The 19,146-nt window shown below is 36.8% G+C and overlaps 1 protein-coding gene across 3 annotated transcripts; it reads left to right on the forward strand.

Moving 5' to 3' along the window:
- The first annotated feature begins 396 nt into the window (after positions 1–396).
- nap1l4a (nucleosome assembly protein 1-like 4a) lies at positions 397–18,687 on the forward strand. Of its 3 annotated transcripts, XM_066668156.1 has the most exons (15): positions 399–490; positions 1,752–1,804; positions 1,975–2,035; positions 4,350–4,545; positions 6,889–6,972; positions 7,419–7,550; positions 11,226–11,297; positions 11,402–11,541; positions 11,910–12,055; positions 13,902–13,918; positions 14,450–14,569; positions 14,806–14,841; positions 14,947–14,997; positions 16,295–16,327; positions 16,517–18,684. In XM_066668156.1, the coding sequence occupies exons 2-14, from the start codon at positions 1,768–1,770 to the stop codon at positions 16,298–16,300; spliced, it is 1,098 nt and encodes a 365-aa protein (XP_066524253.1). In that variant the 5' UTR covers positions 399–490; positions 1,752–1,767; the 3' UTR covers positions 16,301–16,327; positions 16,517–18,684. The 3 variants fall into 3 exon arrangements, with proteins under 3 accessions (XP_066524252.1, XP_066524254.1, XP_066524253.1); XM_066668155.1 differs by lacking the exon at positions 16,295–16,327 and having other exon boundaries at positions 397–490; positions 16,517–18,687; XM_066668157.1 differs by lacking the exon at positions 16,295–16,327 and having other exon boundaries at positions 398–490; positions 4,386–4,545; positions 16,517–18,686.
- The last annotated feature ends 459 nt before the right edge of the window (positions 18,688–19,146 follow it).

Below are 19,146 nucleotides of genomic sequence, written 5' to 3' on the forward strand. Positions count from 1 at the left end.
AGAGTTTTAGAAATGAGGCCCCATGTGAGAGTACGTGTGGCCCTTGTTCTTCCTCATTAGTCAGACACTAGTCCATATTACTCAGGTAAAAAGCCAATAAAGAGCCGATCAAATCTGACCTGACAGCTCTGACATTTTAAAGATTATTTCAGCCTTACAGAGCGAGTCGGAGCAACAAGAGGGCACTGAATTATAACATTTATTTTTCATGACTTTCTACTTTTTTTCCACAAACTAATTTCACGTAGCACAGCTTTAATTCCGAGGAGTGGAAGGTTCCCACTTTCTCTCGCACACTTCACGACACACAACTCTCACTACACTCTCTACCAATGAAGCCAAGCGTCATACATACCTCTCAGTGATTCGCTTGGGGTTTTAGAGGACAACCAATCAGAGGCGACCATGTTGGGAGGTGAGGGTTTTTTTTTTTTTTGTTAACATATCTCAGTTCGCTAAGAGCGTGAGGAGGAGGACAGCACGAAGCGAGGTGAGTTAAACGCAGTAGTGTTTTTCCGCAGATTCCAGCTTCTGTTACATTTATAATATTGGGTTCCCAGTCTTGAGGTTCAGCCCAGGGGTTTTGTAATGATCTGAAATGGCCTACAGTACCGAGAGGGAAAGAGAGACAATGCTGTCAGCCGGGCTCCACTCCATGTGCACGCACACACTACGAGCCTTTAAACCAAGGAGAGAAACGTGTATGTAGAAGATACAAAGAAAACGTAGAGCTCTCAAACACTAATAATATTGCACCTAACATTGTCAGAGGTTTATTTGCCTTTAACCTGCAAAAAAAAATCCACGCGGCCCTTCCTCGGTGAGACATCGTTTAGCCCAGTCTACGCAGAGGTGTAACACGTGCTGTTGTGGTGTTAAAGTCAGGTTAAAAAAAATTGAGAGAGGGGTTTCCTCCATCTACATTTTATTATCAGTAACAGCAAACAATTATTTTAAACATAAATAACTGCTCACTCTTCAGCCGAGAGCCTCGCTTTAATGCTGTAACTTATAAGCCACCGTTTATAACTTCTTCAAGAGTGGGCGGGGCTAAACCTCTGCAGGCTGAACAGGTGATATGTAAATGTGCTGGAGTTTATGACATCACTGAAACAGTCTGTGTCCAGTCCATTTAGAAGTGGCTGAGATGTAACTCTACAACTTTGCCTTAATTCAGTGTACACGTATCAATGTATATGCAGTTATTCCTGGCCACCCTCTCCTACCATCCTTCTTCCTTCGTTGCAGTTCGAAACCCTCAGGCTTGACTAAGCCTTTCTTTGCTCTTTAACATCACTTCATACCGTAAATTATGTCGTTGTGCAGAGTGTAACTACTGGTCTAACCTTTCCAGCCTGTCACTTGATAGCTTGGTCAGCGTGGCCCATTTGTTGGCTACTGTCAATAGGTGAAGTGTAAAAATATACATAGATTTCATGCCTTGACTTCTTGAAAGTAAAAAGTTTATAAAGATATAAATTTATAATGTGGGAGTCAAACATAAATCACAAAGATAGGAGTTTTAGCCACATGAACAAAAGTCAAAATGGCAATTTTTGGGTGTGGCAGAAAACCCAAATCTTTGAAGGTATAGTTATTGCCAAATATTTTTCATGCGTCTTTGGTAGAGCTAAATGTGGGTTTCAGCTTCTCAGTGTTTGCTCACTTAGCTCTGTCTTCATAGCTGTCTACTTTTATTATCAAAAATGTATATACATTTCCATGCAATAAAACTTTTTTTTTTCTGTTAGCCAAACAGGAACTGCAATGGAGGCACGGAAAAATGAAAAGAATGAAGCCAGAGGTATGCTGATGGTTTATCTTATTAAATTAACTTGAAGATAAGTTTTATGTATTGTGATACTTTTTCCTAAATCTGCATCCTGATCAAGCAGATATTATAATTATGTATCTATAGCTAATTGTTAAATAGAATTTTAATACACTACATAATGATTTTTTTTGTGTACACAGGAAAGGGAGGAAACAAAGCTTCACAGGTTGACAGACCAGAGATCATCTCTCAGGCAGAAAGGTAAGCAAGGAAGTTGTTTAGTATTAGACTGTATAAGAAATGAAATGGTAAATTAAGGGAGGGTAATGCTGTAATTAAAATAGTTTATTCCATATGGTTTGAGACTCTGCCTAAAAACTGTTTTCAATAATAGCAAACCAGTTTGGTTGCAGGATACATATAATGATTCTATTTAATTTCCCAACCACACTAGAACCAAATGTTTCCCAGGGCAGAAATGAGCTGTTTCTCTCTGATGTGGGCATGGGGGACTGGTTACACAGTACCTTTACCATCTGTTGTGCTGACCAGGAAATCTTTGGAATGACATGGTTTTACTGGAGAATCTGCACCCCAGGTTATTTTCACTCTCTAAGGGAGAACCTGTTACCTTTTTGAGACTTAATGTGGCCAAGAACCACATACTAGTGCAGGAAAAGAAATTTGACTGACAACCAGGAGGACGAGTCTAGGGCTGTGCCCTATCATACCGTTTGCGCAAAAAAAAAAAAAAAAAAAAAATCAATATTGTAATAATAGAGGTATTCTGACCCCCTTCTGATGTCCTGCAGTTACCCACAATATGGCAAACATTCTTTACATGGATCATTTAGACACAGTGACAAGTACAGTGGAAAGTGGCTCTGAGGTGGAGGAATTTGCTCCAAAATAAGGGCAGTGGCTTTAGTCATATGGAGGTTGTTTGGTTACAAAATATCACATGTAAAATAAACCATGGTACTATGTGAGAAATAAAAGAAGCCTATAACAACAGAAGGAGGAAACACAACTAATCTGTTTCACCACCTGGTTGAAGATCAAAATCAAAATGCTGTTAGAATAGTTTAACAGCCAATGAGCTCTAACCCAAGCAGATAAACTACACTGACTGCGTGCAGCAACAGTTCTCTATTTGATTTATTTATGGTGAAGCTATAAAGTTACTGTTTTTTATAATTGTTTACATTTGCTGTTTATATGCACACTAAACGTTTTGCTCATTGGTTGTATATGCATCATTATATTATATAAAATATTAAAATATATAAAAAGTATAGTTGATATAGCTTTTATTTATTTAGGGTTTTTTGTGTGCAATGGTGTGTTCTTGAAATTAATAAAAGTATTTTACAAGTTTATTTATATAGCACCTTTCATACAGAAAGGCATTTCAAAGTGCTTTACAATGTCTAAAGAAACAGTGGAGAAAAAAGTGTTTTCAGTGTGTTGTCATATCGCCAAAAATATTGTTATAACCAAAATACCACATAACATATTGTGATATTATATTAGGGTCATATTGCCCATCTGTAGACCAGTCACAAGTCTGCTATTTTAGCACGACATGTAGAAAGAGGATTCATATTTGACCAGTCCCAGAACCAGTACAAATCCATACACGGAAGTGGGTATTTGCAGATGTAGAGAGAGCCAGAATGCAGCTGGCAAAATCCTGACAGTGGGGCCAGATTAACACACGTTTAAGCATCACACTCTCCGTCAACTTGTTGGCAGAGAGTCTGTGTCTGAAACTACCCAGCTGTATACTGGCTTATCCTTCGCTGAATAGGCTTGTGAATGAAGAGAGGTAGATTTAAGGGACAAAGTAATGAAATTACTAAGGTGTGTGCTATACAGGATGTTTTACCTTTTTAAAATTTGAATACTACATCTTCCACATTTGAACTGGAATCCCTTTTGGTCATGAATTTTACCATTTCCATTCCTTCCTATGTAATTGGGCCAGTCCACCAGAATGGTTCTGAAACCCTCAGTACAGGTAACTGTACTGACGAAACTAAACTGAGCCCTCTCTGTAAGCATTTAAGGCAGTACCACTTCTGTACAGAAATTCCATCCAAGAAGTTACATTTTAATGTTGTAATATGTAGATATTTTAGATATAGAAAATTTTCTAGAATGCCTTGTATTTGTAGACACTAGTAAGTTGACAAAAGTAAATATAGAAATGTTTTTTTATAATAATCTGTTGTAACAAATTAATTTAAAATTTGAATTAACCATCAATTATATACTTTGTTCTCTAGTTAACATTTGCATTTACATTTTAATGTATTATAAATTACATTTTACATGTCAGTTGACACTAAACATTTGAAATGGTTATGTATGAGCAAGTAAAATAAATAAAAGCATAATAGATGTATATATTATTGTGGAAAGAAATTCATAATTTAATCTGTCAGATTTATAATTACTCTTATTGGTATTGTGAGTATTTGGTGTTTAAACATGGCTACCACCTGTTGGTGTTTTTAAACTTTTTTTTTTTTTTTCCCTTTCTTTTTTTCTTTTCCACTATACTTATTGACAGCTGCTGTACAGTTCCTAATATTCAAATGCTCTGCAGGATACCCAACATCGGTGCCCTTCCCAAGGCAGTGAAAAGGAGAGTGTACGCTCTAAAGAGACTGCAGCTCCAGAGTGCTCATACAGAAGCCAAATTCTACGAGGAAGTCCATGAACTAGAGCGGAAGTATGCTGGCCTCTACCAACCCATATTTGAAAAGGTTTGCAGTTGCATTTACTTTACTGAGTCTTGTGTGACAGTCACCCTACATACTGCAGGCACAAAAGCCCTGAAATACAGGTACTGGTTCGTGGCAATGTAGAATTTGTGCTCGTACATTTCAGTTTGTCTCTAAGTTGATGGCAAAAGATGTCAGCAGTGGCTTTTGGCTTAATTCAGTTTTAAAGTTCTGGCTTGGCTCTGTGGGCTATGGACTTGGTGTGGCGCTGCTATATTGATCCCCCGCCTGAACGAGTAACCACGTAACTTTACACAGACCTGGTTGATTCCAAGGCTGGGAACATTTTAAATTAATATCTTGAACTGAGTATCACTGTCAGAACCACTGTTTATCCTATTTTTGTCCATATTCTTTTTTACCTAACTCAAATTATGGCTGGCATTTTTAAAGCTGCTTCAAAATGACGAATAATGAACAAACAGAAGTACACATACATTAGAGGAAAAATTACAATATTGTGATTTTTTTTTAATTTATTTATTTGTTTTTTTTTCATAATTTAAAAAGGTAAACTAATTTTTTATTTGTCACGTGTAATATGAACTATTTCAAGCCTTTTGATTTAATTCGTATTAATAGGGATTATAGGTCATTAAAATCCAGCGTTTCAAATATAAATATAAAGAATATTACCTAATATCAATAAAAAAAAAAATCCAATTGGTGAAAAGTACTTTGTGTTCTCCCTGTACCCTTGCAGACCAAGGGTTTCCTCTGGGTGCTCCGGTTCCATCCCCAGTACAAAATAACAGGTTTGTAGGTGAATTGGCAACTTGTGTGTGTGTGTGTGGCCATGCAATGGACTGGTGCCCCTTTCAGGGTGTGTTCCCAACTTGTACCCAGTGATTCAGAGTAGTTGTCTTCAGTCACTTATCCAGTTCAGTGTTCCTGAATTGTTTAAGTGATTAAAGATAATGAATTAATTTTTGGTTTGGCTCCTCTTATCATGATTTACTTAATCATTGGGGCATGGCATTCAGGCAATCAGCTTGTTGTAGCACCACAGAGATGTTATTGAAGCCCAGGTTGCTTTTATATATAGTGGTGTTCAGCTATTATGCATTCCTTTTTGTTTGGGGAACTCCTATAGAGTTCAGAGAGATGATTGGCTAGACAATCACAGTAATCTAAATGATTTGCTGACCATGAGCAGTAGTTTGGTCACTTACCCCAAATGCCAAATCTCCTGAAAAGGGAATCTGCGTCTGTATGAAGCTTGTCAGAAAATAAAGGCTTGAAGTACACTACATTTTCCTGGTGTACAGCTGTGTTTGCTTTGGACTTGATAAAATGCGGTAGACCAAACCCAACAGAAGACAGAGAACACCAAATCACAACAGACTTCACACTGGATTTCGGATACCACGGATTCTTTGCCCCTCCACTTTCCCCCAGGCTCTAGATTGAGATTAAGAATTTGTAAGTTGTAGTCTTTGCACATCTGTCAGGTCAGAATTGTTCCCCATGGTTTTGGTTACGTGTGGTGAACTAGACCCAAAGATGCTTAAAAATAAAAATTATAATCTTTTGAAATACTGGATTTTCATGACATATTTACTACATACGGATCGCAAGTAAAACAGCAAAAAGGCTTGAAATGTCACTTTAGTGTTTACAAATATGAAATAGGACTGTTTACCTTTTTCAGTTAAATTATGAACAAAGATGTACTTTTTCATGGTATTCTTATTTTTTAACAATAAGGCAGTCTTTTTTCCAGGAGTGACAGTTTACTATATTGCCCTTCAAGGAAGTGTTTTATGACTGGTTATCACAGCCAACATATGTTTAATAAATAAAATTAAATATATAATAATTAGGGAAAAAATTCTAATATATTTTTCCACCCAATGTGTAAACAGCAGTGGAGGAACTCTCAAAATTAACTTTTGATTTGCCCCTTTCTCCTACTTGATTTAATGAGTAGAGATGACAAACAGTGAATGTGTTTTTGTAACTGACCCATGCCATGCTGCCTGGTTGGGAGGGGCAAAAACATATGAGCTCAATGACGTTAGAAGACCAATTAGTTCTGCTGAAGTGCTGGTCCTGAACCAACGCACCTGATTCAACTTATGGAACTCTTAGCTGTTGAATTTGCCTCAGGGATTTTACACAAAAGAAAACAGCAGCGTTGTTCAGCGAACTCTTAGATGAGTTAATGGCAGATATTCAGTGCTGTACAAATTAGTTAAACTTTCAAAACACAAAACAGAAATGGCATAGAAAATTACAGCACAAAGAGATCTAATTGGAAGTGGAAGTTGTATTTATGCCATTTATATTCAGATTCATGAAGTAATGGAATGTATGTGTGTTCAGAGGCGAGAAGTGGTGTCTGGAGCAGTGGAACCTACAGATGAAGAATGTGAGTGGCACAGTGAAGGAGAAGAGGAAGAGCTGGCTGTGAGTATATGGGTATTCTCATTGGAAATTCATGCAAGATTGGTTTAGTTTTACTTTTTTGTTTTAAACGCATGTATAATAATTTTATGGAAGCATATATTCCCAAATTTTACCAAATATGTTGGTAAATGCTTCCAGAAAACACTGCCCCTTAGGAATGCCCCTTGTAGCTATGTTTGTTTACTGTGTGTATCACAGCATTGACATTGTGTTCAAGCTTGGGCATGGATTGTGATGACACTTGCGTGTACTGTTCCCAAGTCCAGCTGAACTCTTCTGCTTGAAGAGGTGGGCCTGGGCATGATATGGTGCAATCACACTAAGCCGAATATGTAAATATGAATGTGTTGCATGTGTGCAATTCCCTTGGTGTTGAGTATTTATAGTTGTGTAAAAGGATGTGATTAGAACTGTTTAATGACTGCTGGTGTAATCTGTTCTGACAGGAGGATCTGAAGAAGAAAGCTGCTCTGGAGGAGAAGAAAGAAGGCTCTGCTCCTGCTGATGACCCAAAGGGCATCCCAGAGTTCTGGCTCACCATCTTCAAACATGTCGACATGCTGGGAGAAATGCTACAGGTAAGTTGTTTTAAAGGTTCCTGTGCACTTGTATCAATTTATATATTGTTCTGATAATTGGAATGACAGTCTTAATCATGGAGACAGTTGGATTGGTTATGTCTTGGAAATGAATCAAGTAGTGTTCAGTACAATAACTGGTAGTTACTAAATAAACCATGTTGTACTTCCAAAAGGGAAAGTCAGCAGCTTTACATCCCTAACAGCATTTCTTATCAACATAAGCTCCAGAACTCTGCAACTGGTACAGAACTCTGCTCCCATCATCACATGACATCTGTCCTGCAATTTCTCCATTGGCTCGCTGTACAACAGTAGTCATACTTTTTAAGTATAAGATCACCTTTTGAAATCTAAATAAATATGAAATATCTACCAGCTTAAATGCCAGGCTTGGGCTAATTAAAATAACAAAGCTGTATATGCCCCATCACCTCAGTTACGTAAACTGAACCTGTTTACTTTTGTCAGACACACAATTGTGAATGTTTTCACATTTTTCCATTGTGAATCTGTTTTCCTCGGGTGCGTTATACCATCTTGGCTTACTGTTATTTGTTTCACTGTTCCAAGACTGTACTTGCTGAATCAAATGTGAAAAATGTATACATTTAGAATCTGTTTATTATCACTGTAATTACTTTCCCTTCATACTTTAGGCTGAATCTCCTGCTTATACTTTTGTTGGGAGCATTTCCTCATATGCTTATTTTAGCTTTCGAAATATCCTACCTTTTATTTATTTTTTATATTTACGTGGCTGTACTTATAAAAGTACACTAAGATGGCACATTTTGACAAGGTAGCACTTGACAGAACACCGGGGTATAGTGTGACTTTCGCTTGTGTTGTAATTTGTAATACACATGAAATGTTTTATAATATCTCCTGCTTTGAAACTGCAACTGTTAGCACTGCTGCCATTGGGTCAAACAGGGCAGAGACCATATGGAGCAGCAGCACTCTATTGTTCAGGATTGCAAATTCATGTGTACAAATTTGCGGACATGCATCCTGTTTGATGGCTGTGTTGTATGTCCTTGCTTAACCAGCTGGCGAACCACTGTGGATGCAGATATAAGTTAAAATCCATAAATGAAGTAGCCATGATATATCACAATTGACTTGATTGCAGTCAACTGGTTGGCAACAAATGCAGTTACACACCATCTTTACCCTCAACCGCCTACCACAACCGGAAATAATCCATGTACTAAATACTTCTGTTATATTTTCTATTATACAGTGTTTTTGTGCTTCCTGTTTCCTGCCTGTCTTTACTTTCTTGTAGTCTTCAAATCTATAAGCATCTTTGGCTCTTCAAAAAAGTGCATTTTTACGTAATGTAACACGTTATTCAGTTACTGCCCTATTGACCAGGTTATCTAGAGATTAATTTTTAATCTCTTGACATAGATATATATATATCTTATAGTATATAAGACTATTTTAAGGTGTTCTCATTTGTGTTGGGCTTTTAAAACTGGACCTGTTATGTCTTGTTATTTGTAAATTCCAAATAGCTTCATTTTAGAGCTAATATCCAGCAAGATGTCTTAAACAGCTACAGCTGGGACAGAAGTATGAAAGATACTGATTAGTTACTGAAAACTCAGCTAATGTTTAGCGTTCCTTTTAAAGTCTTGTATATATGTGGATAATAAGAAATGGTCACGGTTGGGAGCTGAAGTTAATCCAAATTCCAGTATTGTTCATGATGATTAAGGAAATTTGTGGGGTGTGTAATATAAATTATAATTTATATATTTATACAGCAGGTAGTTTCGCACAGTCACACAGATCCAGGGACCTGGAGATTGTGAGTTCAAGTCCTTTCTCCAGGTGACTGACTGTAGGAGTTTGGTGTGTGGGTGTGAGTTTCCTCTGGGTGCTCTGGTTTTACATTGGCAGGTGGATTGACAACTCAAAAGTGTCCGTAGGTGTGAATGTGTGAGTGTGTGTCACCCAGTGAATGATTGGCAACCCCTCCAGGGGATGTTCCTGCCTTGTGCCCAGTGATTCTATGTACTGGATTCTGTGTACGAAGCAGCAATAGACTAAGAATGAATGAATATATATATGTGTGTGTGTGTGTATGTATGTATATATATATATATATATATATATATAATTTTTTCAATGTGTTTGCGCATTTATTTATTAATCAATTTTTTTTATTTGTTCCTATATTTTTTTTTAATATGAAAAATGTTTTTTTTTTTTTTTTTTCTTCTTCACTCATAATGCCACATTTTTAACTTTTGTATGATTTACTTTTTTACTGAGCCCCTAAAGGGACTGAGGGGGGGAAAAAAAGACTATTGATTTTGCGTTCTCTCGCAAATACTTTGCGTTCCCTCGCAAATGCATTGTACTCCTTTGCAATTATTTTATGATACACAATTGACTTTTGGGCTCAGTCAACACATTGGGACACTGCAGTTTCCAGGGAAATCTAGTATTTATTTGTCTCTACTAACACAAAGTTTAGTTGCCAGTGCAAATCGTTCATACATCTGTAAGGTACTGCCTAACATCAGAGGAAGTTGTGAACAACAAGTTTATATACGTTCGGTAGCATCCTGAAAGTGCTAGTCAGAATGCTGTAGTTCCATGTATCACCATACTAACAGGCTCAACACACACAGATCTCAGGGCACGCTGCGGACTGATTTTTACAGAGACGTGGAGCTAGAGCCTGTTGCTACACCATGCATTTCGTTTTATCTGGGAATGCAGGGGGTTTTATTTGTTTGTTTTTGTTTTTGTTTTTTTTAAAAAAAAAGAGTACACCATTTTCTGCCAGAACTGACTTTTACACACATACACAACCAATAGCTACACATTTCTTCAGGTGTTCACTCTCCATTCTCTCCCACTGTTTGGGAACTGTGTTCATTGTCTGTATCTCTGCACTGTTCATGTAACATTTGTCCATGCGCTGGTACTTTAAATTCTCTCATCCTCATTTCATAGCAATTAACAACACAGTAACAAACATTTCAGTTGGCGCTCCCCAATAATATATCCATGTTTTCTGCTCAGAAGAGATGCTATGTCTTTATATTTCAGTCCAAGATCAAAGTAAAATTCAACGAGCTGCTCCATAGTTCACCTGACATGCACAGCAAGCACATAATCAGCAGCAAGCACAGTACTACGGAGCCCACAAGCTATTGGTGAGGGAACGCAATTGTATTTTTGTGAGGGACACAATTTATTTGCGAGGGAACACATTATCTTTGCAAAGGAACGCAAAATCAATGCATCTTTCCCCCCCAGACCCTTTAGGGGCTCCGTACTTTTTCATTTATTTATTTCTGTATTTTCTCCTCAATATATGCTAATGAAGGGGGTTTGTTTTTCACGTTCAGGCTTAGTAATCATCCCATGAAGAACCCATGTTTTCAGATATGAGCAACTCCTTTTATTTCAGTTTGTTTGGGTTGGGAAGAGCTCCAGAGCCCACAATTAATGTGCTAAGGCATGTGACAAGTGACAGCATACGATATTCTTGTGACAATCTGTAGAGTCCAGTTCAGCTTTGGTCTACTGACATCCACTAACCTGAATCAGTTGAGCTCATGCTTTAGTAGCACACAGTCTGTTAGTAGGCACATAGTTTGCACAGTATACATGGTCACACCTGATCCTTTGTTCTATTCTGTCTACCAGGAACATGATGAGCCCATCCTGAAGCACTTGCAAGACATCACAGTTAAATTTTCAGAGCCTGGACAACCTATGGTCTGTACTGTGTTCTTTGTTTGATTTCAAGCATTGAACATTGAATTTCCATTGAACAGGTTTTTAATACTACTTTCATTTTTTTATTTCCCGTGCTGAATTAGAGCTTCACATTGGAGTTCCATTTTGAACCCAACAGCTACTTCAGCAACACTGTCCTTACCAAAGTCTACAAGATGAAATCGGAACCTGACAGCACTGACCCCTTTTCTTTTGAGGGGCCAGAGATTGTGGACTGTGAGGGGTGAGAAACACTACTGTCTTTCTCATGGTTTCATGTACAGTATTATCTGAAAAGTTATACATGTTTTATGCTCATACACAAAACTTTGGATATCCCTGTTCAAATTATTCTGATTTAAGTGAAAATGATTTAACGTCATCTACAGGAAAACCACAATTAAATACACCAGTTGTCTTCCTCTTTCCTGTCATTTTAGATGCAGCAAATATGTATTAAAATGTGCCCAATTTTTATGTACACAGTATGTTTGATTTAACTTGATGTCATCTAAACATGTGATTTAGCTAGGACCAATCAACATAAAACATACAGCAGTGTGTGCTTAAAATTACAAAAAAACTTGTATTGTTTTATTCCGTGTTCCTTAGCTGCAAGATTGACTGGCACAAAGGCAAGGATGTAACAGTAAAGATCATTAAGAAAAAACAGAAGCACAAAGGGAGAGGAACCGTGAGGACAATCACCAAGGAAATGCCCCAGGATTCCTTCTTTAATTTCTTCAACCCAGTTAAAGGTAGGCATAATGTAAAGTTCTTTAGAGGGTTACTGTACATGGTCCACTGAGGTATTATTTGGAATATTCGGCAGGTGGCGCCACCGACTCACTTAGGTTCAATGATCAAAAGTCCTTCATATTACATATTATGATAAGGGTGAAAGATTGCGGCAGTAGTATACCAGCCATAAATGGATGTTCCGAATAAGTTTTTGTTACATTAATGATTTCCTTGAAATCGGAATACATTAGTTTTTGCTTTCAAAATATGAGATGTTAATTTTGTTGGTTGTTCCAGGCAACATGGACTTTGTTGAGTGACTTTATATTTATTGCTTCTGGCAATGTGACATTGTCTTGTGACAAATTTTTCCTTTGCATGGCCACAAGGGAGCATTTCGCTGATTCTTTCTCAGATTCAGTCAGTGTGTGTGTGTGATAAATATAGTTGCCAAAACATACAGCACTCTGCAAAGACAACAATCTTTTTTTTTTTATTATTATTTTATTTCCTGACAACATGTCTATTACGTGCAATGTAGTCATTTTCAGTGTCAGCACAAAACAGCAGAAAACGCACTTAGCTGTCATGACAACTGCGTTTATTATATCAGACAGGTCTTTCCTCTGCCCTTTTTGTGAGACTTGTTTTAAAATTTTTAATTAATAAAATATAAATAAATTGGATCCCCCCACCCCTGGTCCAAAGTGTTGGTTACATGTTCTGCTTCCTGTGATCTAAGTTATGCCTGACATTAGGTATTACTCAGTTCTGGGCATATTATTTGCCAGTGCCTTGTTCTGCACACACCAAAGCTTCTTTTTATGCCTTTCAATTTATTTTTATTCATATAGTAATATTTCTATGACAGCTACAAATCATTTCAGACCCACACTGTTGTTTTCTTACATTGGAAGATTTAAAACACTGGGGAGGGTTTTGAGTTTGTTTCCTCCAATTATTTTCTCAAAAATATCTATCTTAAAGTATGAATACTTTAATTTGCTTTTGACAACAAATTAAATATATTTTTTGCACCATTTACTCTGTGCTACACAAGGAGGCCAATTATTGACTTGTGCTCAGCTTTCACGTGATAATAGTGTGGTCAGGTACGTAGTCAGATGTTCTTTAACTTGGTCAGTATAGTCATTCATTAACTGTCTGTCCCCTAAAACAAATAATATGTTTCCTGATGTGAGTGCTCTTTGAATGCAAAGTGAAACTCTGGCTTTTTTCTTGTCACTTTCCCTTTCTACAGTTCAGTCTTAAGACCTGTCAGTTCTCCTTCCGACTTAATTAATGACACTGGTTTCTTTATGCTATTCATGCCTGCCTTTTTTTTTTTTTTTTTTTTTTTTTTTTTTTTTTTTTTTTGAAGAATAGATTTTCTGTTGTGTCTCAACATTCTGAGCATTCTCCCTCACATTTATTGCTTTTATGTCTCTCAAACAGTTAAAGAATGCAGTCCTGCCTGTGAGAACGTTTGTAAGAATAGCTTCCGGATATGTGTATGTGTGTTTGCTTATGTGTGCTCATTTGACAGTTGGATGATAAGTAATTTCCTCACAATTCCAGACAAAGGTGTGGCACTTGCCTGTAAACGAATGTGATGAGGTGAGCCGTGCCCATAGCAGTAACTATGAGAATAAATGATGTAACTGAGTGTTGGTGAGAGAAACTGAAGGGCTTGAATTAAGCAAAAAAAAAAAAGACTTTTCTATTCCTGCATTTTCTTTTCCTGTGTGTATATTTGTCTGTCCTTGTTTTCTGTATTTGCCTTGCCTGAATTTGATTAAAAATAATAATAAACATAAGCGTATGCATTCATTTTCTTGTTTTTTGCTTCTTTTTTTCTTCCAGTGTCTCCAGATGGGATGGTGAGTTGGCTCACGACATCCTAAAAAAGCATTCTTCCACTGTTTGTAAACATGCTTAGTAAACCTACTACACATATTTCTGCCATTACCTCAAAGCCACATTTTCTGCGTCTTTTCATCCCACTTCCTGAGTCAAAGATGTCACAGCCTTTGTATATGTTTCTCTCTCACATTTAAGCAATCCTACATTCAGCTGCAGTTTGTGCGTCATGACAGTTGACTAGTCAACACCTACTGTTGTGCGTTACATTACTGAATAAGATCCAAATGGAGTTGACCACTGCACTCTGGTTATTGGTGTTTCCAATAATAGCACCTCCTCCATCTACCACATACAGGCTTAGAACAGCTTAGGAAATTAGATCTGAAGTCTTTATATATTTATTCACAAAATCTTAAGGTTTCTAATCAATACTTCTCGTAGTTTTCATAATTTATGTAACTTCAGTGTTTATTGGTTTAACCATTGTACTGTTGTAGTATTAACTACTTTATTGTCAGTAATGATAAAAGCTCTGTATTTTGTTTCAGGATGAGGACCTGGACTTTACTCTAGCCACAGATTTTGAAATTGGTCATTTCTTCAGAGAGCGGATCATCCCAAGAGCAGTGCTGTACTTTACAGGAGAGGCTCTGGAAGATGATGAAAGTGTATGTCTTTTTAAAATCTTTTATTTCCACCTGGATTTTTAAAAATATTTTATGATTTTAGTGAAAACCAACTCTCTGGTTTACTCTTGAATATGAAAGAGCAGCGTGGTAAGTTTTTAGCTGTATGTTTTCCATATATATTTGTAATAAATATGCTGCTTTTATGTAATGTTTAATGGTGGAGAGCTCTGTGATTTGTTTCTGGCGTTCACTTCTTTCTCTCTGTGTGGGAGCAGTTTGAAGAGGAGGACCTCGAAGAAGGGGAAGAGGAGGTTAGTTATGCAAACGTTAAAGTCTGTGTTAAATGTTACTCTTTGAGATAATGGCAATGCGTAGGTGCCAGCATTTTAAAAGGAAGTTTGTCTTGTATGTTTCAGGACCTTGATGAGGAGGGGGAAGAGGAAGATGAAGGAGATAATGACCCCACAGTTAGTGTCCAAGTCTAATTTCATTACTTTTTTTTTTGTCTTTCCTTGCAATGTATTTATATATGCATTTTCTGCACTAATAAATGGGCCTTGGCATGATGAAATTGGACCCAGAATGTTGCATGTGCAAAATACTGATTCAGGGATGGATGAACACAGAGCTATGAGATTGGTATTTAAAGGTCAGCCTTAATACCAGCATCTCTGGCGGTGGCCTGTAGGCCCACTCATTTCTCAGTGCTGTTGTGGCCTGAACAAAATATTTTGGTCTAGAAAGGTGGGTCGTCTTTTGTTATTTGCATTTTTATTCGAGGAAATGGAATAAATTGATTCAAACCAAAAATAAACCAACAGACCCTAAACTCATGTGTAGCAATGAAAATGAATTGTGCCAGACTTCCTACTTTCCCAACAAACCACACCGGACTTCACTTCTTGCCCAGAGTCAAATTGGCTTGAGGATCAAAGTTTGGACCAAAGTGCTCCTAAGGCATGTGTTTTAAGCACTGCCACTGGTGAACACCTAAATGAATGCAAGAAAGCCAGTGATGGGAGGCTGCACATGCAAGTAATAGGACTGGGTGCATGTGTTTAAAGCTGACATGAAACCTTATGGATGTTATTTGTAAATTTGAAACATGAATATTCAGGAATAATAGGTATTTCAGAAAGTTGTTTAAGCCTTGGTACAACACACACACACACTAATACAAACACAGAATAGATGTGTTCTAATGACTGGGGTTATAATAGTGCGCACACATTTTTAGTCTTATTGGCACCTAAAGGCTAGATCTCAGCAAGGCTGAAGGACAAACCCAGTTTTTGTATGCTTAAGTATGTGAATTTGAGTTTTATGGGGATTTCATTTTTGTTTTAAACGTATTTGCATACTTAGGATTTGCATTAAAATCTTCCAGGGAGGGGGAAAAATAATAATAGTAATATATGGATAGATGTAGATATATGGATAGATATAGATGTGTGTATAATATAATTTTTTCTTCTTTTTTCCTCATTAAGCATGATTGACCTTGCTGACAAATCCAGAATATTTCTTCACCTTAAATGATTCCAGTAGGTGGTGTGGGAAGATATAGTTGTAGTGACCTTAAATCAGACAAACATAAGTACAGTAAATCAGACATAGTCGCAGGTAGAGTTCAGATCTCGGTGGGTTAAATCAGAATAGTTTGATTTGTAGTGACTGACCATGAACAGTATCTCACAATAAATATAACTGCATGTGTGGTGTGTGAACTGATTGTTGTCCCCATCCCCTTTGTCCTCATTGCAGGCATGATTCATGTCCACTTCCATGCATTCCTAGGTAAGGGTCACCAGTACCATCTTGTCTTTGATTCACTTTGCGCATGCTGTGTGTCCTGTTTTTCTTCTGTCATTTACTATAATCTTTAGATTAACCCTCTAATAGCAATAGGTCAATCTTGCTCTGCATTTGTTTAGTCTTTTAATAATATCTCTCTCTCTTTCTCTTTCTCCCCACCCCCTCTTCTAGACAGAGCCTCAGCCAGCTGAGTGTAAGCAGCAGTAAGAACAGAGACAATGGTCAGTGACTTTGCTCAGTGTGAAAGGCCTGCCAAATACTCTCCAATCAGCGCAATAGGAACCCAAATGCATGATCATTTATGTTTACGTTGTACAGAGATGACCTCTGCGTTCAAAATGATGCACTCGTCCAGTTAAAAAAAATGAGTGGCTTACAAACAAGGGTTCTGCAACTGACCCATTTCTGATGTAACGGCCTTTTTGTAAGCTCCTGCATTTGACTGGAAGTTCTGTGCAAAGAGAATATTATCATTATCAAGTATTTTCTTTTCAGTTTGTAAGTTTTACTCAGCTTTTTCTTGCCGTAACTGTAGCCATGTTTTTGTGATGTTTCAGAATCATAAACCCCATTTATTCATCATGCTGTAGGTCACTCAGGGTTTTCTATGCCAACATTAATTAATTACTGTCAACCATGGAACTGCTGTCGAGTTAACTTATAATTAAACCTTTCTATCTGTTACAGCATAGTTTTAGACAGTGTTGATTTTGAGACGTTTGTATGTCTAGTCTAATGTAGCTGGATGAAACTGAGTACTGTATGAAAGCAGCTATAATTCTCCACCATGACTGAGATCAGATTGGTTTCAGTTTAGCAGAACACAGCAAATATGTTGCATTGAAAAAGTACTGATAAATAGAAATTGAATCCTGTCCTATGTAATTGACATCTGTAACTTGCAACAGTATGATGACCTTCATTTCCTGACGTTTTCAATAAGCTACACTGTTTTTCATTGATCTCAGCCCTGATGGTTAGAACAAGCTTTACTTTCTTGAATTCAGTGACAACTCAAAGTCAGTGTTTGAACAGCCAATATATATATTTTTTTTCATGTTTGTTTGTTTTGTGATAGTTTCTGACTTATATTAAGCACTGGCTATTCTTTGTTTGCTTTGGTCATAAACTAAATGTTGCCAATGTATTTAGGTTTGTGCTAAAAAAAATTAACGAGTGATGGGTTTAGTGACATGGAATTCTTATCATTTTGAATGATCAAGATTTAGAGGTGGAGAGGAGTAGGTGAATGTTAGCCTCATGGCCTTCTTTTTTGCACATCATACCATGGTAGACCTCACAAAAAAAAAGCTGTTTGCCCTCATTAAGATTAAATCACAGTGATGATCACTCCAAATAAACCACATTTGAAAACAACCAGTCACACACTTTGGTCATGGTTTTCAACTTGTTTCTACCATATTTGACATCATTACTTTCATGCACAACATACCTTTTTAAAAAGTAGATCTTGCTAAAACAGTATGGGTAGGTTTTAAAAACCACTTCCCAAGTATTAACCATATGCTAGCAATGGCCTTATTGGGATTGTATTGGGTTTTATTGCAATATTGATATCAATTTGTACAAAATAGTCAAATGAATTCTATTAAACATTGTGTAATGTGATATAAACAGCCCTGGACTTCTGCTCTACTGTGACTGAATGTGTGTTGTGTAACCTTTGTTATACCCCTTTATACACTGTACAAATCATTCTAATTTGTCTTGAATATTGCTGTGTAACAAGAGTCCATCTTTTATGTTCTCGAGCCTTGCTTAAGTTTTCCAAAGAGATATTTTTCCTGACCTCCACAATTCAGTCTCAGAATTTGTTTTAGGGATTACTTGTACAAGCCAAACACTTCCAGTGGTGAGAACAACAGCTTCTACTTTTTTACTCCATGTTTGTCGGTTTCTTACAGCATCCTTTGAGATCTGTAATATTGATGTGTTTTCGTAGTGGAAGAATCATTAGAAAACATGGGTTAAAAAAGCTGGAAATATTTTTAAAGCTTGGAAACAGGAGTGAAGCTTGATTTGCTTTTATCAAAAGAACACAATGACGTTTTGAGAAGTCTTGTTTTTCTAATTTTACTTTTAATATTCTACCAGGTCTTGCATTGTTCCTGTTTTTATAATTTCAGGTTTGATTTTCCCCTTCCTTGTACAAGCAAATTGTCTTATGAATATCCCACAAAACCCTATTTAAATTAAATAAATAAATGGGACTGGGAGGGGTGAGGTTTGTGCAATACATAAGCATCCAAATTGAAAAATCCCGGAGTCCCAGAGCAAAAGAGATACTGGAACACACACAGTCAAAGTTGTTTGTGAAAAGCATTTATTATCACATGACAAGGTATTAAAGTGGTGACATATTGCAGCATTCTCAGGCCTTCATCAGGACACAAAACGACAAGTGAATTATTTTTGTTTAAAAAAAATAATTAAAATTCAAATGTGTTTCATTACATTTCTGTATCTTCAGTTAGAACATAATTGTACCATATTCTGTATTCATTGTAGAGTTTAAAATTGGGGTGATTTCATATACCCCATTTCTTTTAGAGGATTTATAGTATGTTCTTTTATTTTACTCAGTTCTTCAATGACAAATTACAAATATTCACCACCTTCTGGACAGAAGAAAAGAAAGTCATTTGAATTTAGGGAACACAACTTGACTTTAAAAGCACTTGTACCATTTTTACAGATATATTTACACTGTTCCATTTAGTTACCAATAATGCACATCTACTGTACCTTTTCTTTTTTTCATCTAGAAAGGAAATAAAATG

This window comes from Hoplias malabaricus, chromosome 4 (assembly GCF_029633855.1).
Source record: "Hoplias malabaricus isolate fHopMal1 chromosome 4, fHopMal1.hap1, whole genome shotgun sequence".
In the NCBI taxonomy this organism is placed as follows: domain Eukaryota; kingdom Metazoa; phylum Chordata; class Actinopteri; order Characiformes; family Erythrinidae; genus Hoplias; species Hoplias malabaricus.

Excerpts from the sequence above, each read along its gene's own strand:
- nap1l4a (XM_066668155.1), top strand. The coding sequence starts at position 1,768 with ATGGAGGCACGGAAAAATGAAAAGAATGAAGCCAGAG. Across the intron at positions 2,036-4,349 it reads ATCATCTCTCAGGCAGAAAG|CTGCTGTACAGTTCCTAATA; the intron begins GTAAGCAAGGAA and ends ACTTATTGACAG. Across the intron at positions 7,551-11,225 it reads TGCTGGGAGAAATGCTACAG|GAACATGATGAGCCCATCCT; the intron begins GTAAGTTGTTTT and ends TCTGTCTACCAG.